The 23,491-nt window shown below is 41.1% G+C and overlaps 1 protein-coding gene across 4 annotated transcripts; it reads left to right on the top strand.

Moving 5' to 3' along the window:
* Positions 1-539: 539 nt before the first annotated feature.
* mxra7 (matrix-remodelling associated 7) lies at positions 540-22,851 on the top strand. 4 transcript variants are annotated; one of them, XR_002470363.3, is made up of 5 exons: positions 546-1,250; positions 19,401-19,560; positions 19,837-19,939; positions 20,864-20,953; positions 22,268-22,851. XR_002470363.3 is itself a non-coding variant. In XM_021581013.3 (4 exons), the coding sequence occupies exons 1-4, from the start codon at positions 846-848 to the stop codon at positions 22,380-22,382; spliced, it is 765 nt and encodes a 254-aa protein (XP_021436688.2). In that variant the 5' UTR covers positions 540-845; the 3' UTR covers positions 22,383-22,851. The 4 variants fall into 4 exon arrangements, 2 of the variants coding, with proteins under 2 accessions (XP_021436688.2, XP_021436687.2); XR_002470364.3 differs by having other exon boundaries at positions 561-1,232; XM_021581013.3 differs by lacking the exon at positions 20,864-20,953 and having other exon boundaries at positions 540-1,232.
* Positions 22,852-23,491: the final 640 nt, after the last annotated feature.

The following is a 23,491-nucleotide window of genomic DNA, read 5'->3' as shown; positions in this document are numbered from 1 at the left end:
CGTTATATTATGCAAACTAGATGGCACCATTTTCTTGTTTATTTTTAAGTTACAGATTGTCGGGCACACTCCAACATTCAGACATAATTTACAAACGAAGCATTTTTGTTTAGTGAGTCCGTGTTTATTGTGTGAGTTGAACCATTGTTCTGTCCTGCTAAGCATTCACAATGTAATGACTATTTTCGGGTGTCAGGAAAATGTATGGAGTAAGAAGGACCAACCTTCCTGTTCAAGTGAGCACAGCACAACAGCTTTATGTAGGTCATAACAGTTTGTGGGCACCATTATAGTGCAATTCATGTATTCGTGTTGTGTAGTTGCTTTGCTGGCATGCAATATTTACATGCTAAAATCGCCACGGGTCACAAGTATGCTCACTTTCCACTGATAGGATTACCTGTAAAGCACCAACTAAGTGAGAAGCTTGCAATGTGATGGTCACCCTATTTATCCTGTCCTGTGTGTTTTGGTGCTACTTGGGTGAAGCTTACCTAAAGTATTAGCTATGGAGGCGTGGCCTTAGGAAATTACGTTTCGTTTCGAGGCGTGTCAAGGCGATCAAAGTACAGTACATTTTTTCTCCCACTACTGTCTCGGAGCTACAGTGGACACGGTTGTCGGCAGGCTAATATTACAGCAACAAAGCGAACGGGATGCAGGGTAGGAAAACCGACTGACAATTGCATGAGTGAGGATACCAGGGAGAGGCTTTTTTTAACGGTATTTCTCCGGTATAGGCTGTAGAGCCTACATGTTTTATAAGAGACAAAAATAGAAGACAAAAGGACAAACGGGTCATATTTTGCTGCCTCGAAAAGTCGACTCGCTTTCAGTCTGCAACAATGGAATTAAGTTTTATATTGCCTGCTATTCTTTTCACGCTGTTCGCTATTATTCTGGTGACAGCATTGTTCAGCACCAACGATACTTCTACTGTCTCGTCCTCTGGCTCTGCTGCATCCAAAGCGGATCACTCAGGGGAGGGATCTTTGGCGCAGTCCGGGAGAGAGGATGTGAAAACGGGATTAGCTAAATCAGGACCGTCGGTAAATCTTACGGAGAAACAGGGGACAGCAGCAAGGCTAACCTTAACGGACAAATCGGAGGAGGACAGTAAATGTCGATCTGTCGGAAAAATAATGGATCCGATGGCAGCGGACAGAAGGACAGTTGAGGAGGAGGGGCTGCCCGCTGCAGAAGTTAGGACCCATGCTGCTCACGAGAAAAAGGTGAAATCCGGCATTATGGTAGGCTAATATAATGTGCAGTATGAGTAGTGTATATGCCTAATATTTTTCATCAGGTTTGGGGAGTAGCGGATTACAATAAAACTAGATGTAATCCGTTACATTATACATTTAATCCGATTACATATATTTGAAAACATTACTTCTAGGATTACTTTTCAATTCAGAAGGGATGTTTGCGAAAAAAATATTTGACACTTATTTTTTTCTGAATAGGTAGGTTTTTATCCAAGTGGTGACAGATTTTAATGAGAAGACTCTAGAATCCACATAAGAAAATATGTGCATTTTCCAACCAGTGGTGTTTTCACCAAATATACTTTTTGCTGATAAAAATCTGTGCTTGATGACAGTGCACACAAATTGTACTTTTTCAGTTGAAGTTTTCATGTATCGAATAAAAATCTAAAATTCAATATGTTTCCATCCCATTTTCAACTCTTCCTATAGTTTTGTCACAAACACGGTTGCAGGTATAGTCTACACATGATGAGATTATTATGGACAGGAGCGAGGTTATTTTTATTTGTCAAACGGCAGCCAAACGTCGATGATCATGTCACCAGAATAAGATCCTCGATATGTATTCCATTCAACTGGCAACAGATTTTCATGCAAGTATAAAAAAATCGGTATAAAACAATATGCTAATTTTCTCACTAGAGATGTGTTTCCATCAAATTGACGTGTGGTTAAAAGTCTGTGCGTGATGACGTAGTGCATATAAAAATACATTTTGCGGTTCAATTCCCATGTACCTAATAAAAAAATACAAATTAAATGTTGCCATCGCATTTTCAACATTACTGATGGTTTTCTCAAAAACAAAAACAAAAATGAGTTATAGCGAGCGTGTCTACTCTGGTATTGGCAGGTGTGCTCTAGCCAACAGCTCACATAAATAGTGCGGATAGGCTACCAACATGATGAGATTATTATGGACAAATTATTAAAATTATTTTTATTTGTCAAAAGGCAGCCAAGCATAGATGATCATGTCACCAGAATAAAACCCGTTGATATTTATTGGAAAGGAGCATCAACCTCATCACCTTGCACTTTCACCACCCCTTGAAGTTATTTAATCTGTAGCCTAATAAACTGTATGCTTTCCCGAGTTGTAGTGGACATTTCTCGCATAATTCATTTTACCGACACAGAAAGAACCCACCATGTCTAACATATTTATTTTGTCGACATTTGGAACGTTTACCTACAATTTTCTGTTTCTTTCAGGCCTATCATGTCATGTTTTATACGAAAACTACGTTGCTCATAAAAAGGTTGGATGGAGACCTGGTTAGTGATACCAAATTAATTTGATAGATCGTGGGAAAATAGCCGGTATGGGTTTTTGTAGGCTACAGCATGTCTTCCAATGGTGCGATTGCTGTCGGCATCAAAAGATTATCAAATTTTAACAAACACTTGGAGGTAAAGACGACAGCAGTGATGTAGACTACGTGCGATACGGATATAATTATTATTGATATCTACATAGCACATTGATGGGAATTACACTGCTGCTCTCTCATTTAACTATTTGCTCCGTACCGATTGTGGTTGTTGTTGATGGCTGTTCACAAATGTATGTGTATTTTAACCCAATAATGGTTCAATTGAAGAAGATTAAGCTACCTATCAATCATTGTTTTTGCGACCAGTGGACAGCCAGTGGAACAATGCTCTCTTGCAACAGCCGCAGTACGGATCCCAAACTATGGAATAAAATTTAAGAGAGTTCCTCTCTTCTGAACTGAACCGTGTTGTAGTGCTCCAAAAACTTCTTTAATTTAAGAAGTCCACGAGTAGGGCTTTTATTGCTCAATCTAATTCGTACTGATTCCCCACCCCCCACAAAGTCCATAGGCCAAAGTCCATAACCACATATGCGCAAACTCGCGCACTTTTGATAGACTTCCACAGCTGCAAATTATCGAGATATCAAAGTGTCACAAACAAAAAAGTTAACAATAGGCCTATAGCAAATGCTGCACATGGCATTAATTGTTCATCTGCAAATAGCACTTTTCGGTAGTGCTCAATGCATGCCATTCCAAAAGCAGCATTTCTTTTTCAACTCGACGCAATGAGCTCAATCAATCCTCCATGACAACAAAATAATAAAATCATCTGATTTTCTGGCTCTGCCAGCTACTGGCCGCTCTGCAGAACTGCCTCCAGAAAAAGATTCATGACGAAAATCGCTAGCCTGCGCCTCTTAAGGGAAAAGTAATCAAAGTAATCAGGTTATGTTACTGAGAATGGGGTAATCCACAAATTACGTTGCTGATTATAATTTTGGACAGGTAACTCGTAACTGTAACGGATTACATTTAAAAGTAACTTACCCAACCGTATATTCAAATATAATATAATTTATATATTATATTAGTCACAGAATACATTTTACATTACTTTTTAGTCATTTAGTAGATGTTCTTATCCAGATCTAGTTACATGAGACAACAACACATTACAATTGTATAAAGTACAGATTCCCTCAACAGAATACACCACTTCTCTCCTTGGTCAGGTAGGTATTGCAGGTAATGCACATTATATGCAGCTTTCTGGACCAATAAGTCAACACTGTTTGCTACACAGCCAACTCAATGGGCTTGTTCGCAATTGCAGCTGACAGTGCAGGCGACTGTCAACTGACTGATCTAGAAAGAACCTTGCATCATAAATAACTCATTATTATTTGTAGATCAGTCACTCACAATCGCTGCCGGTCTTGTGGTAATTGACCATTCATTTGAGTCATTTAGCAGATGTTCTCATCCAGAGTGATTTACAGTAGTGAGTGCACACATTTTCATATTGGTCATATAAGCTCGATCCCTGCAATGTCTCATTGAAGATCTAGATAACTTTTCTGGACTCTGGACTAAAACCTAATTATGATAAGTGTACAATATTACGTATTGGATCTTTATAAAAATACAACTTTTACATTACCTTGCAGTTTACCTAAAGAATGGGCTAACGGTGAAATAGACACACTTGTTATTCATATCATTAAAAGATAGAAATGAGCTCTCCACAACAAATTTCAATAGAAAACTAGTATTAATAGACAAGTTCCTGCAACCATGGAGAAGTAAATACGTCTCTGTTTATGGAAATATTACACTGATGAACCCCTTAGTCATATCTCAGTTTACACACTTACAGTGCCTTGCGAAAGTATTCGGCCCCCTTGAACTTTGCGACCTTTTGCCACATTTCAGGCTTCAAACATAAAGATATAAAACTGTATTTTTTTGTGAAGAATCAACAACAAGTGGGACACAATCATGAAGTGGAACGACATTTATTGGATATTTCAAACTTTTTTAACAAATCAAAAACTGAAAAATTGGGCGTGCAAAATTATTCAGCCCCTTTACTTTCAATGCAGCAAACTCTCTCCAGAAGTTCAGTGAGGATCTCTGAATGATCCAATGTTGACCTAAATGACTAATGATGATAAATACAATCCACCTGTGTGTAATCAAGTCTCCGTATAAATGCACTTGCACTGTGATAGTCTCAGAGGTCCGTTAAAAGCGCAGAGAGCATCATGAAGAACAAGGAACACACCAGGCAGGTCCGAGATACTGTTGTGAAGAAGTTTAAAGCCGGATTTGGATACAAAAAGATTTCACACGCTTTAAACATCCCAAGGAGCACTGTGCAAGCGATAATATTGAAATGGAAGGAGTATCAGACCACTGCAAATCTACCAAGACCTGGCCGTCCCTCTAAACTTTCAGCTCATACAAGGAGAAGACTGATCAGAGATGCAGCCAAGAGGCCCATGATCACTCTGGATGAACTGCAGAGATCTACAGCTGAGGTGGGAGACTCTGTCCATAGGACAACAATCAGTCGTATATTGCACAAATCTGGCCTTTATGGAAGAGTGGCAAGAAGAAAGCCATTTCTTAAAGATATCCATAAAAAGTGTTGTTTAAAGTTTGCCACAAGCCACCTGGGAGACACACCAAACATGTGGAAGAAGGTGCTCTGGTCAGATGAAACCAAAATTGAACTTTTTGGCAACAATGCAAGACGTTATGTTTGGCGTAAAAGCAACACAGCTCATCACCTTGAACACACCATCCCCACTGTCAAACATGGTGGTGGCAGCATCATGGTTTGGGCCTGCTTTTCTTCAGCATGGACAGGGAAGATAGTTAAAATTGATGGGAAGATGGATGGAGCCAAATACAGGACCATTCTGGAAGAAAACCTGATGGAGTCTGCAAAAGACCTGAGACTGGGACGGAGATTTGTCTTCCAACAAGACAATGATCCAAAACATAAAGCAAAATCTACAATGGAATGGTTCAAAAATAAACATATCCAGGTGTTAGAATTGCCAAGTCAAAGTCCAGACCTGAATCCAATCGAGAATCTGTGGAAAGAACTGAAAACTGCTGTTCACAAATGCTCTCCATCCAACCTCACTGAGCTCGAGCTGTTTTGCAAGGAGGAATGGGAAAGAAATTCAGTCTCTCGATGTGCAAAACTGATAGAGACATACCCCAAGCGACTTACAGCTGTAATCGCAGCAAAAGGTGGCGCTACAAAGTATTAACTTAAGGGGGCTGAATAATTTTGCACGCCCAATTCTTCAGCTTTTGATTTGTTAAAAAAGTTTGAAATATCCAATAAATGTCGTTCCACTTCATGATTGTGTCCCACTTGTTGTTGATTCTTCACAAAAAATACAGTTTTATATCTTTATGTTTGAAGCCTGAAATGTGGCAAAAGGTCGCAAAGTTCAAGGGGGCCGAATACTTTCGCAAGGCACTGTACTTAGCCTACTCCTGATGACCAGTTTTTCAAATAATACGAGCAAAAAATATTTTGTTCTATCTGGGCTGCTAAACCAGACAAAGCGGGTTGAGATGATTAAATATAAAAGCACTATACCTCTCTATAAAAGCTTCACTTACACAAAAGTTTTACTTGAAACCTAAATGGTTCTCAAGTAGATTACTAAGAAAAGCTCATCCATTGTTTAAAAATGACCTTTTTGCCTTTGTGCAGATTGCCATGTCTCATTTTCAATTAATTGAAGATGAAACGTTTTTCAAAGTGTCTCTTTTTTGAACAAACATTGCAGAGATGTTTACAATTTCAATTTCATCCCCCTGAAAAGATAGAACAAATATTAAAACAAATATTATGGTTGAACTCAAATATGCTGGTTGATAAAATACCTGTATTTATGGAAAAAGGGTATTTTGTTTTAAAATCATGATGTAAATTAGAATGGTAGAATTATGTATTTCGTGGAGTTATCAGAATTGTATGGGAAGGTCTGCTCAATCCAAGATTACAACCAATTGATTACAGAATTACCACAAAAATGGAGGAGGCAGGTGGCAGCGGGAGGAGGTAGGGAATTGGTCTATCTGCCAAATATAAACAATCAAAACTCGCTGAGGAATAAAAATAGATTTTTGATGTACCAACTCCATGGTACAGGGTGTATGAGTTGATATATACAATTACGTAAGATTCAAGACTTCGTGCCTTTCAGCTAAAATTATTGTACAGAATTCTTGCCACCAACAAAATGTTGAATATTTGGTGCATACAATCATCAGAGCTCTGCATATTTAGACCATTTGTTATGGTATTGCCCTAAGGTAGCCTGTTTCTGGTCTCAAATTCAGGAATGGCTGAAAAACACTACAATAATCTAAAATTGACCCTAGAAATCTGGAGAGATCTGGAGAGACCGGGTCAGTCAGTTACTAATATACTAATAATCTTAGCAAAATGATTTATCTTCAACTCACAATCTGTGGATTCAATTCGATTAGATAGATTCCAATTGTATGTTAAACATCACAGCGTAGTTGGAAGATATATGGCGCATAGAAATCGGAAGAGGGTGGCCAGCAGAGATATGTGGGATGGGTTGAGGGAAGGTGAGGGTTGGGAAGTGGAATTGGAGACAAGTGGGAGTGGAGTTGCTAGGTGGGAGATTGAATGACTGTCAAAAAGTCAAAAGTTAAAAGTCAAAAGTAAAGACAAATAAAAAAAAAGTAAGTAAATGACACTGAGGGGCAACATTGTTACATCTAATGCCTGTTTTTGTTGTTGAATTTTACCCCTTTTTCTCCCCAATTGTTAGTAGCTACTATCTTGTCTCATCGCTACAACCCCCGTACGGGCTCGGGAGAGACAAAGGTTGAAAGTCATGTGTCCTCCGATACACAACCCAACCAAGCCGCATTGCTTCTTAACACAGCGCGCATCCAACCCGGAAGCCAGCCGCACCAATGTGTCGGAGGAAACACCGTGCACCTGGCAACCTTGGTTAGCGTGCACTGCGCCCGGCCCGCCACAGGAGTCGCTGGTGCGCGATGAGACAAGGATATCCCTACCGGCCAAACCCTCCCTAACCCGGACGACGCTAGGCCAATTGTGCGTCGCCCCATGGACCTCCCGGTCGCGGCTGGTTACGACAGAGCCTGGGCGCGAACCCTGAGTCTCTGGTGGCACAGCTGGCACTGCAGTACAGCGCCCCCACTTCGCCACCCGGGAGATCTAATGCCTGTTTGCCCGAGGCTGATGCCGCGCAGGTGTTTGTACGCGTGTACACATGCACACACTCGCATTCAAATGTGCACACATACACACATGTAAATAGTGCCATACATGCACTAAAACATATTCAGTTGGCCTTGCTGTTATGATTTTTTGTTGTCCTTGATGTCTTTTGTTTTTGCATTGTTGATTTCTGTTTTCCTTTGTTTTTCTCCTTTTTGTCTTTTGTTAATTTTGTTGGTTGTTGGTGCATTGGGAGTCTGTTAGATGACTGAATGTAATGTAAATGTTTAGCGGCTTCACTGCAAATAGATTGTATGTTTTAATATTAATATTACTAACTCTATTTTATCAATGTACCAATCGGGCTTCAGGAACAAGCATAGCACAATTACAGCAGCCATGAAGGTTTTAAATGATATCACTGAAGCCATTGACAAAGAACAGCACTGTGTCTCACTTTTTATTGATCTCTCTAAGGCTTTTGATACAGTTGATCATGCTATACTAAGGCAAAGATTGTCGAGTGTAGGTCTTTTGGAGCATGCAGTTGCATGGTTTGCTAACTATCTGTCTGATAGAACTCAGTGCACTCAATTTGATGGGCTTATGTCTGTTAAATTGTCTGTCTTGAATGGTGTGCCCCAAGGCTCTGTACTTGGTCCTCTCTTATTCACTATTTATATAAATGATTTAGACAAAAATGTCCAAAATGCACAAATTCATTTTTATGCTGATGATACTGTTATTTACTGTTGTGCCTTGTCTCTTACAAAAGCTTTCCAGAACATGCAAACTGCTTTTTATACTGTTCAACATACCTTGTGTCAATTGAAGCTTATCCTCAATACTGAGAAACTAAACTAATGCTGTTTTCTAATGCAAGAAATAGACCTCTGAACCTTTCACCTATTACTACCTATCAGGGCAAGGAGATTGAGGTTGTAACCTCATATAAATATATTGGAATTTTAATTGATGACGGCCTCTCTTTTAAATTGCATATTCAACAACTTACAAAAAAATTTAAGCTGAAATTGGGATTTTATTTTAGGAATAAGGCCTGTTTTTCTTTTGAAGCCAGACGGAGGCTAGTATCAGCTACATTTATGCCTTTACTAGACTATGGGGATATTTTATATATGAATGCTTCCACTCCGTGTTTGAGATTAATTGACACTCTTTACCATGGCACTTTGAGATTTATTTTAAACTGCAAAACCCTTACGCACCACTGCACTTTGTATACCAGGGTTGGCTGGCCTTCTCTAGTCACTCGTAGGCTCAGTCACTGGTATACTTTTATTTACAAAGCCATTTTGGGTTTACTACCTTTTTATTTGTGCATTTTTATTGTTCAGAAATGTGGTGGCTACTCTCTTCGTTTGCTGGACTTTATCCTGCTAACTGTTCCAAATGTCCGAACTGAATTTGGTAAAAGGGCTTTTATGTACTCTGCGCCATCGTCTTGGAACACCTTACAAAATACTTTTAAACTGGAAGAATTTGTCCCGATTGGTGTTTTTAAATCACTGATGAAGGATTTTGAGGCTGATTCCCTGACCTGACAATGTTTTTAATTTGCTGTTTTATACTCTTGTGAATTCAATGGTTTTTACTAGATTACTTGTAGTTTTTCATGTTGTTTGTCTGTATTTTTTTTGTAACGACTTGGTGCTGCCTATCTTAGCCAGGGTGCTCTTGAAAAAGAGATTTTAATCTCAATGAGCCCTTCCTGGTTAAATAAAGGTTAAATAAAATAAAAAAATCAATTAAAAAAAAATACTAATTAAACATCAGTGGCGACCCGTCATTCAGGGCAGGTTGGGACGAGCCCCACCAGTTTTGAACCGTACCTGTTTAGCAAAATACTATACATATTTATATTTATATACTGTACATATTCACCCCTTGGGTGCTGTCATAGATTTACATTAGAAGTGCCCGTCCAAGAAGGCACAAGGTCATTGACCACAGATAAAATTACATCAAATCACGTTATATCTACTGTAGCTTTGATTAGACTGATCATGTCAACATCATACTTAAAAAATCTTAGATATACTGATAAAAAAATATATAAACGCAACATGCAACAATTTCAATGATTTTACTAAGTTACAGTTCATATAAGGAAATCAGTCAATTAAAATAAATTCATTAGGCCCTATCGATTTCACATGACTGGGGAGCCAGCCCCAGCCCCAGCCAATCAGAATTAGTTTTTCCCCACAAAGGGGCTTTAATACTCCTTAGTTTCATCAGCTGTCCGAGTGGCTGGTCTCAGACCATCCCGTAGGTGAAGAAGCCGGATGTGGAGGTCCTGGGCTCGCGTGGTTACACATGGTCTGTGGTTGTGAAATTAACATTAAATTATCTGGCAACAGCTCTGTTGGACATTCCTGCAGTCACTATGCCAATTGCAAACCTTGAGAAATCTGTGGCATTGTGTTATGCGACAAAACTGTACATTTTAGAGTGGCCTTTTAATGTCCCCAGCACAAGGTGCACCTGTGTAATGATCATGCTATTTAGTCAGCTTCTTGATATGCCACACCTGTGAGGTGGATGGATTATCTTGGCCAATGAGAAATGCTCACTAACAGGGATGTAAACAAATTTGTGCACAACATTTGAGAGAAATAAGCTTTTTGTGCATATGGAACATTTCTGCGATCTTTTATTTTAGCTTATGAAACATGGGACCAACACTTTACATGTTGTGTTTATATTTTTGTTCTGTATAGATAAAACGTATCGGTGCTCATCGGCCATAAATGTTACAAAACAAGTCAGAAATCACAAATTCAACAGTAAGTGGTTTGGAAGGAATCAGTGGCTAACTGATTCAAAGCCATCACTATTTGGTGGAGAGGGTGTATGTTCCAAGTCTGGGTTTAAGGATTTGAAACATCTGTCTGAAAGGGTACCTTTTCCAACCTTAAAAGGATAAACATTCACACTTAACACCATGGCCAGATTGAATACATTCAGCATGATTTCAGCCGTGTTCATAACAACTGAGAACTCAGAACTTTGACTTTGGTTCTTTCAAGGCAACTGGGAACTCGCATAAAAAACGAGCTCATACTGGGAAAATACGTTTTGAACGGTCATCCAACTCTGAGTTCCAAGTCAGGAACTCAGGTCTCTTTCTAGAGCTCCGACTTTCCAACCTGAAGATCACTGACGTTATGATTCAACCTCGTTTTTTCCTGAGTTCCCAGCACCATAAATCCAGAGAATGCCAGATTTTGATGACAAAGTTTGCCCACAAGGACAACCGTGCCACCTTCCTGTTCAAGTGAGCTCAGCACAACAACGATGAGTCCAAAAATAGGCCTAGTCCTTGTATGCTGCTACATAAATGATGTAATATACCAGGGATATACAGTGCCTTCGGAAAGTATTCAGGCACATTGACTTTTTCCACATTTTGTTATATTACAGCCTTATTCTAAAATGGATTAAATTTCCCCCACCCCATAATGACAAAGCCAAAACCGTTTTTTAGAATTTTTTGCAAATGTAAAAAATAAATAAATAAATACAATTTCACATCCCGTTGGCTTTGTTACTGTAATATTAGACTACCGACAACCATGTCCACTGTAGCTCCCAGGCAGTAGTGAAAAGGTACTTTGATCGCAGTGACACGCCCCATAGCTAATGCTTTAGGAAAGCTTGACCCAAACAGCACCAAAACACGCAGGACAGGATAAATAGAGTGATCCAACACGTTGCAAGCTTCTCACTTAGTTGGTGCTTTACAGGTAATCCTATCAGTGGAAAGTGAGCATACTTGTGACCCGTGGGGATTTTAGCATGTAAATATTGCTGGGGAAAACGCATGCCAGCAAATCACTACATAACACTAAACAATACAGTAATTGCACTATAACGGTGCCAAACGGTGGCCACAAACTGTTAGGGCCTACATAAAGCTGCCCCGACAGCGGCACTTTCCTTTAAGCACTATGGAGTATATTATTACACCGGCTACACCTTGCTATCAGCTGAGCCTCCAGTGTCAGCGAAACAGTTCATTCAGCCTCATTTACTGCGTTTTTACATAGCTAATATGTCTGAATTGATTAAATACATACAGTGCATTTGGTAAGTATTCAGACCCCTTACAAAAAAAGATAGCAAAAAAGTGCAGTAACTGCAGTCAACTGGTATTTTGGACACAGTACATGCAGAATAACTGCATTGTACTGCAGTTGAGCTGCAGATATACTGCACTCTAACTGCAGTTACACTGCAAAATTACTGCAGTAAAAAAATGTTATTTTGGATGCAGTATTTGCTGCAGTTATACTGCACTCTGAATGCAATCTTTTTTCATAATGAACACCTTGACTTTTTCCACATTGTTTTTTCCCCCCATCAATCTACATACAATACCCCATAATGACAAGGCAATAACAGGTCTTTCATTTTTTTGTTGCAAAATTATTAAAAATAAAAAACGGAATAATTACAGTGTATTCAGACCCTTTACTCAGTACTTTCTTGAAGCACCTTTGGCAGCAATTTACAGCCTCGAGTCTTCTTGGGTAGGACACTACAAGCTTAGCACACCTGTATTTGGGGAGTTTCTCCCATTCTTCTCTGCAGATCCTCTCAATCTCTGTCAGGTTGGATGGGGAGGGTCGCTGCACAGCTATCTTCAGGTCTCTCCAGAGATGTTTGATCAGGTTCAAGTCTGGGCTCTGGCTGGGCCACTCAGAGAAGCCAGTCCTGCGTTGTCTTGGCTGTGTACTAAGGGTCGTTGTCCTATTGGAAGATGAAACTTCACCCCAGGCTGAGGTCTTGAGCTCTCTGGAGCAGGTTTTCATCAAGGATCTCTCTGTACTTTTCACCGTTCATCTTTCTCTTGATACTGACTAGGTTCTCAGTCCCTGCTGCTGAAAAACATCCCCAAAGCATGATTCTGCCACCACCATGCTTCACCGTAAGGATGGTGCCAGGCTTCCTCCAGACGTAATGCTTGGCATTCAGGCCAAAGAGCTCAATCTTGGTTTCATCAGACCAGAGAATCTTGTTTCTCTTGGTCTGAGAGTCCTTGAGGTGCCTTTTGGGAAACTCCAACCGGGCTGTCATGTGCCTTTTACTGAGGAGTGGCATCTGTCTGGCCACTCTGCCATAATGGCCTGATTGGTGGAGTGCTGCATAGATGGTTGTCCTTCTGGAGGGTTCTCCTTTCTCCACAAAGGAACTCTGGAGCTCTGTCAGAGTGACAATCGGGTTCTTGGTCACCTGTCTTTATGGGGCCAAACTTCTTCCATTTTAAAATGATGGAGACCACTGTGTTCTTCGGGACCTTCAATGCTGCAAAAATGTTTTGGTACCCTTCCCCAGATCAATCCTGACTCGGAGAACAATCCTGTATCCTTCGACCTCATTGTTGATTTTTGCTCTGACATGCACTGTCAACTGTGGTACCTTATATAGACAGGTGTGTGCATTTCCAAATCATGTCCAATCAATTGAATTTACCACAGGTGTACTTCAATCAAGTTGTAGAAACATCTCAAGGATTATCAATGGAAGCAGGATGCACCTGAGCTCAATTGAGTCTCATAGCAAAGGGTCTGAATACTTATGTAAATAATGTATTTCTGTTTTTTTATATGGAATACATTTGCCAAAATTTCTACAAATCTGTTTTTGCTTTGTGGAAAAAGTTTTAAAAAAACAGTAATTCTAAGTGTATGTTGTGTAGTAAGCTGTTAGTAGCCCATGTGTCTCACCCTAAGAATTTGGTCCCTCTTCCCCTCAGAACTTAGCCTATACTGTTCAGACTTTGTGGTGCACATTTGTATTATTGTATTTATTAAGGATCCCCAATTGTTCCTGCCAAAGCAACAGCTACTCTTCCTGGGGTCCAGCAACATTAAGGCAGTTATATACAATTTAAAACATTACATGACATTACATTTAAAAACACTTTTTACACATTAAGTGTGTTCCCTCAGGCCACTACTCTATCACATATCTACAATACAAAATCCATGTGTACGTGTGTGTAGAATGTCTTATCATCTGTATGTGATTCTCTGACTCCCCGCAGTTCCCTAAGGTGTAGTTTTATAAAAATAAATGATCTGATTCTACTGCTTGCATCAGTTACCTGACATGGAATAGAGTAACATGTAGTCATAGCTCTATGTGGTACTGTGTACCTCCCATAGTCTGTTCTGGACTTGGGCATTGTGAAGAGACCTCTGGTGACATGTCTTGTTGGGTATGCGTGGGTGTCTGAGCTGTGTGCTAGTAGTTTAAACAGACACCTTACAAAAACAAGTAGTGATGAAGTCAATTTCTCTTCCACTTTGAGCCATGAGAGATTTACATGCATATGATTAATGTTAGCTCTCCGTGTACATTTAAGGAATGTTCTTTTTTTCCAAGGTTCCTCTTTGTGGCACCTGACCACACGACTGAATAGTAGTCCAGGTGTTGAAAGTCACTAAGTTCTTCAGTAAGGCCATTCTACTGCCAATGTTTGTCTATGAAGATTGCATGGTTGTGTGCTTGATTTTCTACATCTGTCATCTGTGGCTGAAATAGATGATTTTAAAGTAAGAATAATGTAATTGAACTTAGCTGAATAAAATCAAAAAGGAAATTTTATTTTATTCCTGAGAATAAAAAAGTATGCAAATGAAGTGGCTCTGTTGAGCGTAAAAGAGATCATTTGAAACAGGTCCTATACACTAGATGAAGAGTTATTTGGCAAATTTGAATTATACAAACCTTAGAATGTCTTGAATATATAAACATATATGGGCTGCAAAGATTATAGCCTATTGACTATTTGAAAAAGTCGCAAAAAAAGCTTGCTCTCTGTTCCTTGGCTAAATCAAATCAAATTTTATTGGTCACATGCAGATGTTAATGTGAGTGTAGCGAAATGCTTGTGCTTATAGTTCCAACAATGCAGTAATATCTAACAAGTAATCTAACAAAGTAATCTAACAAATTCATAACAACTACCTTATACACACAAATGTAAAGGGATGAATAAAAATATGTACATATAAATATATGGATGAGCGATTGCTGTGCGGCATAGGCAAGATGCAGTAGATGGTATAGAATACAGTATATACATATGAGATGAGTAATGTAGGATATGTAAATATTATTAAAGTGCCATTATTTAAGGTGACTAGTGATACCTTTATTAAATCCATTTATTAAAGTGGCCAGAGATTTGAGTCTGTATGTTGGCAGCAGCCTCACTATGTTAGTGATGGCTGTTTAACAGTCTGATGGCCTTGAGATTGAAGCTGTTTTTCAGTCTCTCAGTCCCAGCTTTGATGCACCTGTACTGACCTCGCCTTCTGGATGGAAGCAGGGGGAACAGGCAGTGGCTCGGGCGGTTGTTGATCTTTTTGGCCTTCCAGTGTAGCTACGGCTGGCTGTACATTCATTGTGTTCTTTCATCAAGTGATCATATTTTCACCCATGAGACTATTCTCAATTTAATATTGTCTTTACTAATATGTAAAATGTGTTTCGATTTAGAATGGCCCATTATCAAACGGACAGGAACAAGAGCAGGGGAAAAAATACATATAAGGTAAGGCAATAAATATGCCATGGTGGCGAAGTAAATACAATATAGCAATTAAACACTGGAATGGTAGAAGTGCAGTAGATGAATGTGCAAGGTAGAAATACTGGGGTGCAAAGGAGCAAGATAAATAAATACAGTAGGGGATGAGGTAGTTGTTTGGGCTATTTACAGATGGTCTATGTACAGGTGCAGTGATCTGTGAGCTGCTCTGACAGCTGATGCTTAAAGCTAGTGAGGGAGATAAGTGTCTCCATTTTCAGTGATTTTTGTAGTTCGTTCCAGTCATTTGCAGCAGAGAACTGGAAGAAGAGGCGGTTAAATAAATACCTGGTTAAATAAAGGTGAAATAAATAAATAAAAATAAACACTCCGATAGCGAATGGAGGCCACATTCCCACATTTAGTTTTTAAGCCTGGTATACTTCTCTGGTTTTATAATGGAGCAGCTGAGAAATAAACATAGTAGCAGTTGGGATCCTCCTCTTTTTAGTGTCAACCATCGAAACTCTGCTTTCACATGGGACTGCATATAAACTCAGCAAAAAAAGAAACGTCCTCTCACTGTCAACTGCGTTTATTTTCAGCAAACTTAACATGTGTAAATATTTGTATGAACATAACAAGATTCGACAACTGAGACATAAACTGAACAAGTTCCACAGACATTTGACTAACATAAAGGGAATAATGTGTCCGTGAAAAAAAGGGGGGTCAATATCAAAAGTAACAGTCAGTATCTGGTGTGGCCACCAGCTGCATCAAGTACTGCAGTGCATCTCCTCCGCATGGACTGCACCAGATTTGCCAGTTCTTGCTGTGAGATGTTACCCCACTCTTCCACCAAGGCACCTGTAAGTTTCCGGACATTTCAGTGGGGAATGGCCCTAGCCCTCAGCCTCCTATCCAACAGGTCCCAGGCGTGTTCAATGGGACTGAGATCCAGGCTCTTTGCTGGCCATGGCAGAACACTGACATTCCTGTCTTGCAGGAAATCACGCACAGAACGAGCAGTATGGCTGGTGGCATTGTCATGCTGGAGGGTCATGTCAGGATGAGCCTGCAGGAAGGGTACATGAGGGAGGAGGATGTCTTCCCTGTAACGTACAGCCTTGAGATTGCCTGCAATGACAACAAACTCAGTCCGATGATATTGTGATACACCGCCCTAGACCATGACGGACCCTCCACCTCCAAATCGATCCTGCTCCAGAGTACAGGCCTCGGTGTAACGTTCATTCCTTCGACGATAAATGCAAATCCGACCATCACCCCTGGTGAGACAAAACTGCGACTCGTCAGTGAAGAGCACTTTTTGCCAGTCCTGTCTGGTCCAGCGACGGTGGGTTTGTGCCCATAGGCGACATTGTTGCCTGGTGAGGACCTGCCTTACAACAAGCCTACAAGCCCTCAATCCAGCCTCTCTCAGCCTATTGCGGACAGTCTGAGCACTGATGGAGGGATTGTGCGTTCCTGGTGTAACTCCGGCAGTTGTTGTTGCCATCCTGTACCTGTCACGCAGGTGTGATGTTTGGATGTACCGATCGTGTGCAGGTGTTGTTACACATGGTCTGCCACTGCGAGGACGATCAGCTGTTCGCCCTGTCTCCCTGTAGCTCTGTCTTAGGTGTCTCACAGCACAGACATTGCAATTTATTGCCCTGGCCACATCTGCAGTCCTCATGCCTCCTTGCTGCATGCATAAGGCACATTCACGCAGATGAGCAGGGACCCTGGGCATCTTTCTTTTGGTGTTTTTCAGTCAGTAGAAAGCCTCTTTAGTGTCCTACATTTTGTGACTTGAATTGCCTACCGTCTGAAAGCTGTTATTGTCTTAATGACCGTTCCACATGTGCATGTTCATTAATTGTTTATGGTTCATTGAACAAGCATGGGAAACAGTGTTTAAACCCTTTACAAGGAAGATCTGTGAAGTTATTTGGATTTTTACAAATTATCTTTGAAAGAAAAGGGGATGTTTCTTTTTTTGCTGAGTTTATTAAGGTACTGTATCTTTACTTTTAGTGAATTGGGTACTTTTCCACCACGGATGTTCAGGTTGGAGCTTTGGAAAGAGGCCAGAGTACCCGACTTAGAATTCTGAGTTGGATGACCATTCAAAAATGTATTTCCCCTGTCGGAGCAATTTTATCTGTGGCCAATGACCTTGAGCCTTCTTGGATGGGCACTTAATGTAAATCTATGATAGCACCCAAGTGGGCTTGAACTACCTAGCTCTCCATGTAGATTCTGTGGTGACGTAGTGTCCCCACAAATGACAGAACACTGAGGCAATCACGGCACAACTTGACAAAATTAACACCTACGTGCTGTGCTTTCGTTGGCTGAACCACCATAACAGAGCTAGCCAGAAACACCTGCATTTTGGAGCTGCCTTACTCAAGTTGACATCAGCAAACCTGTCATCCACACGATGCCATACACATGGCCTGCCATCTGCCCGGTACAGTTGAAACCGGGATTCATCCATAAAGAGCACACTTTTCCAGCGTGCCAGTAGCCATTGAAGGTGAACATTTTCCCACTAAAGTCGGTTTCAATGGCGAACTACAGTCAGGTCAAGACCGTGGTGAGGACGACAAGCATGCAGATGAGCTTCCCTGAGGCGGTTTCTAACAGTTTGTGCAGAAATAAGGCGGCTCATGGTAGAGAAATTATAATTAATTATCTGACAGCAACTCTGGTGGACATTCCTGCAGTAAGCATGTCAATTGCAAGTTACCTCAAAACTTGAGACATCTGTGTGTTGTGTGACAAAACTGCACATTTTAGAGTGGCCTTTTATTGTCCCCAGCACCAGGTGCACCTATGTAATGATCATGCTGTTTAATCAGCTTCTTGATATGCCACACCTGTCAGGTGGATGGATTATCTTGACAAAGGCTAAATGCTCACTAAAAGGAATGTAAACAAATTTGTGCACAAATAAGATTTTTGTGCGCATGGACTTTTTTTCTGGGATATTTTATTTAAACTCGTGAAACATGGGACCAACACTTTACGTATGCGGTTTGATGTAGTTTACAATTAAAGTTACCTTTTAAAATTGTTTTAATTTATTTAACGAGACAAGTCAGTTAAGAACAAATTCTTATTAATAATGACGGCCTACCGGGGAACAGTGGGTTAACAGCCTTGTTCAGGGGTAGAACGACAGATTTTTACATTGTCAGATCGGGGATATGATCCAGCAACCTTTTGGTTCTGGCCAAATGCTCTAACCACTAGGCTACCTGCTGCCCCTGCTGCAGTATATCTCCGACTTCTATGCTCAGCTCTTTTGCCGCCAGTTACTCTCATACAATGTGTCCATATGGCAGAGGGAGACACATTCATAACTAGAGTGTAGAGGCCTGTCCGCTGTCTCACAATAGATGGAGCCCCATCTGTGCAAAAGCCCACCATTCGATCCCATGGAATCTGTTTTTCGGGAATATTGCCACGCAGCACACTGAACATCCCCTGTGCCGTTTCTTGCTCGGGAATCGTGAGACAGAAGAATATGTCCTTGTGAATAGCATCCCCTGACATGTATAGCGAACATAAGTCAATGAATGGGCATCTGGGCCCTCACAACTAACGTCCATTTGGAGAGCATTAGGAGTTTTTGAGTTGTTCAGTCAGAGTTTCCTCTTGATTGCTAGCAATAGCATATATTCTTCATTGCAGTGTTATCTGACAAAGGTATTGATGTGAGTTTCTGTGCCTCTGCCTCCCCACACATTGTTTTCACCATATCAATTACAGCCAGTAAAATCAAAGTCTCTGCAATAGTGTGTGGTTTCATAGCGTAGCGGGCCTAGCCATTCACCGTGGGAATAATATATATGTATTATTGATTTATTTTCTCCGGATTTTGGAAATTCTCTTGTGACCCCATTTTCATTTCAGGCGAAACCACGTGTGGTCGCGACCCCTAGTTTGGGAACTGCTGGTTTAATCCAATGTTTCTCAACCTCTCCCTTTCTGTTTATCTTCCTCTCTGACAGTCTGGCCAACGGTACTCAACCTCAAACCCTGCCTCAGCGCCAGTGGATATTCCAGGTAGAGACTTTGGTCACCTACAGTTCCCTGAGGGGGGGTCGTTACTGTGCCCTTTCTCCTACCGACAGACAGGGGGTGCCACAGAGAGCCCAGAGTACAGCAACGGTGAGTAAGCCACTGCTTCAATCACTGTGGATAGAGCAATGGCCACCAACTTTGGTCCGGTTGACTTATACAATTTGCCAGCTTTTGTTTCAGCCTAGCAATAACACACCCTGATTTCAGCTAATCAAGGTCTTGGTGATCAGTTGATCAGTAGACTCAGGTGTGTTAGTGTTGGCTGGAAAAAAAAGCATGCACAGCATGTAGCTCTTCAGGACTTGGGCTGGTGAATGACCACTGGGATTCAAACAGCACCAAGAGAGCCTTTTCTCTCAGCAGATATGGAGGTAGTGGAAGTGCCCCTGAAATACGTCCCTGGCATGCTGCGGACCAGCCAGATGGAGAAGATGATGACCAAAGAGGAGCTGGAGGAGGAACAGAGGTCAGTGCTGGGCTGCATCTCAATTCTCTGGCGTGGCTTCCTCTCCTAGTCTCCTCCCCTTTCCCCATATTCAACTGCTACTGCATACCAGCAGTAACTGGCCGTGTCCGAATACCCACACTTGCATTCTAAATAGTAGGCTTTTTGGGTATGCAAATATATAACGTTTAGGATGGGATGTGACATTTTCAAAAGTTAGTATGCTTTAAATGCCAGGGTGACATACTAATTTCAGCTTTTCATCGAATTTACTGTACACTTTTGAAGAATACAATTGTCTTTTCAGACCCATGTGCGTTTGACAACAACTGATAATCAGAATAGGGGACACACTCTACCAAAACAAATTAATGGCGTAGAACAAGAACAATTGCGCATTACATGGCACTTTCTCAGTATGGACGAGCTTAGTATGTTATTATTTGTTACTTACTGCATACATTTTAAGTAAACAGTACATCCTAAATAGTATGTAGTAAGATTAGTACACAGTATGTAGTTTTAGTAAGTAGTACGCAAGACAGATTTTGGACATGGCCATTATAAATTGTCTTTCCCACTGTTTAACCCTCTCCTGTCCAGCGTCCTCTGCTACCTTACAGCCCCTCTCCTCCTCTCCAAGCGTCAGTGTGTGTCAGTGTGTGTTGTCTCTGTGAGGCTGGCTGTGCTTAGCAGCTGCTTCTATCCACGGCACCACTGGGGACTTAGGACCAGGGCTCCGAAAACAAGGGACAGGAAAAAAAGAAAGAAAGAACAAAAGGAAACACCCCCATGAGTTGTGGGAGATAACACAAAACTGACCTTAGAACAGTGTTCCAGGGCAGCTTCATCTTACTCCAGCAGAAACCTAGGCCTCCTATTCAGAGACGCACCCAGGCCTGGTGTCTGTCTGTAACATCTGTGTCCTGCTCTCTATTTCTGCAGGGTAGAGTTCACCACTGACTTTACCTCTCTGTAAGTCCCTCGGACAGACAGGCAGACATGCAGACAGACAGGGGCTGTAGTAAAAACATGGTAATGTATGAACATAAGAATTGCGCTAATTCATTAGGGTCGTCATTGCCTGACCATGCTAGAACGGATGGATGTGCTTAAACTCTAACCTCCGATGTGATTTTTAACCTTAAACTAAACTGACACCAAAAAGCAAAGGTATTTAAAAGTTTCAGTTCTGAAGCCCCTTGTCTTTTCAAGCATGGCCATCTAGTGACCTACCATCCAGTCCCCTGGCCTCACGCTTATACCAGATGTCTCTCAACTGCATTCCTCGAGAGACCAGCAGACGCTGCTGCCCTCAAGGACTGGACCAGTCCCATGTCCCCATGTCTCTCATCCGTACCTCATGCTCCTCAACCATTACCCCCCTCCTCCTCCTCTTTCCTGCTCCATCCCCCCAGCTCCCATGAGGACGTTGCCATGGTTCCCATGTGTTAAATATAAATCAGGTGTTTCTCAGGGGTGGGTAAGGTGTTGATTGGGACCTAACAGTTGATGGATCGCCTCAAACCAGATGACACTTCCCCTATTTGATATAACTCATATGACAATTCCCCATTTGACCAAGAGGTGGTGCATTGCATCACCAAAATCAGTTTGCTGTTTTTTGTCATGAGTCTTGTTCTGGAGGCAGCTCTGCAAAGGGGTCACTAGAGCTTTTTTTATTTATTTTAGATCTGGCACAGCCACAGTCATAAAAGCTGATATGAAACCTAACCTTAACACTAATCCTAGCCACACTGCTAACCCTAATGCCTAACCTTAAAAACATGTTTTACAATATAGACAATTTTGACTTTGCAGCTGGCCCATCTAGCGGAAATCGCTTAGTTCTGCCTCCAGGACAAGACTCATCCCAATAAATGTCAATCCGCTCACCAAATTCTATTTGGTAGTTATTTTGCGTCTGGCTTGCTGTTTTGATAATTTAGAGCAAACAATGCAATTATTGTATTTTGTTTAAGATTTGATCCAGACAAGGCGTGTAGGATGATTGTATGATACCACCCTCTGCCTGGTCATATGTTTTTGTTTTTAGAGATCGGTTCAGTGGCCAATTTGCTCACACCATATTCCCTGTTCTGTGTTGGCTGTGTTTCTCCATGCTGCACTTGGCTGTGTTTGGCTGGGCTGTACCATCATCTAGCTTTGCTGACCTATGTTCTGTACTTGTATCATGAACCACTTGTCGTTAACCATCTGTGCATGTGTGTATACTAGAGTTTATTTTTTTAAACCTGCCTCTGTCCCTGTGGGCTCTATCTCTATCATTGACCAGGTGAGAGCAGCAGGGTAGAGACTCAGATTTGTTTACTTGTGTGTTTTTCCCAGGGTGCAACGGGAGCAGCTGGCAGCCATCTTCCAGCTGCTGAAGGAGAACCAGGAGACGTTTGGGGAGGTGTCAGAGGGAGACGTGGAGGAGCAGCTCAGACTCTACTCCATCTGATCCCCTACTCTACTCACACCCTACTACAACTGACTACAACATCTGAACCCCTACTCTACTCATTTCCTACATTAACTGACTACAGCATCTGAAACCCTACTCTACTCACACGCTACTACAACTGACTACAGCATCTGAAGCCTTACTCTACTCACACCCTACTACAACTGACTACAGCATCTGAAGCCCTACTCTACTCACACCCTACTAGTTTTCTGTACTAATTCTAACTCTACTTTCCCCAAACTCTACTCTGTTAATCCCACATGAAACTGACAATCCTAGCGTTTCCAATGCAGCAGATGTCCTTCTCTAGACAGCTCTGTGCAAGCAAACACAACATTGGCACCAACACAAACATGTACATTAGATACTCCTATGTACATTAGATACTGCTGTTTATTACTTCTTAATGGTACTTAATGGTTTAATACCATTCAAAACAATAAACACAGTGTATTTGATACAAGTAATGGTGTCATCATTGTATCAGGGTTCTTTACTGCTGTGATGGTTGTCAAGAATCATCCTGTTCTTTCTCTCTCCACCATGTTTTTCTTTATGCCATGAAATGCTACTCTGTTAAATAGTTACTATAATTTTTGGGTACACTACAGGTTGCAGTGAAAGTACATGAAACAAGTTATTACATTTTTTGTATTTATGCCAACCGTCAGTGGCAGTGTTGTATCGGTTTAAGTAGTTGATGGATATGTTGTCAAAGTTTGAGTACCTCTTTTAACATTGTCAGTACTGTAGTCTTTGTAAAAGCATGTGACAATAAAGAGCTGGAGTGTTAAGAGGATGTGCATTTCACAGTAACTTAATGGAAGTTAGTTGCCTGGAAGTTTCTGTGAATTTTATCAAACCGAACTGGCAACTAGCTGCCAGTAACTTATTGTACTTTCACTGACCTTTTTTCATTACAAGATAGCTTAACATTACATAACAACTACTAAGCATTCTTTGTGGTGAGCACACTTGGGACTCACTTGGCCTGAATCTCTTGGTTGGCTGCAAACTGACCTTCCTGCTACACAATCAGGCCAGTGAGCGTGACAGAGATCACCCTCAGTAAGTTACTGTGAATTTTACAATAACTTCTTGCA

This window comes from Oncorhynchus mykiss, chromosome 23, assembly GCF_057628025.1.
Source record: "Oncorhynchus mykiss isolate SJ-2025 chromosome 23, ASM5762802v1, whole genome shotgun sequence".
Taxonomy (NCBI): domain Eukaryota; kingdom Metazoa; phylum Chordata; class Actinopteri; order Salmoniformes; family Salmonidae; genus Oncorhynchus; species Oncorhynchus mykiss.
The sequence above is the reverse complement of the archived record's forward strand: the minus strand, read 5'-3'. Positions and strand labels throughout refer to the sequence as shown.

Bases quoted from the DNA above. Each gene is read 5' to 3' on its own strand.
- mxra7 (XM_021581012.3), top strand. From the start codon at position 846: ATGGAATTAAGTTTTATATTGCCTGCTATTCTTTTCACGCTGTTCGCT. The intron at 19,561-19,836 runs GTGAGTAAGCCA...TTCTCTCAGCAG, and splicing joins GAGCCCAGAGTACAGCAACG to ATATGGAGGTAGTGGAAGTG. The intron at 19,940-22,267 runs GTCAGTGCTGGG...TGTTTTTCCCAG, and splicing joins GAGCTGGAGGAGGAACAGAG to GGTGCAACGGGAGCAGCTGG.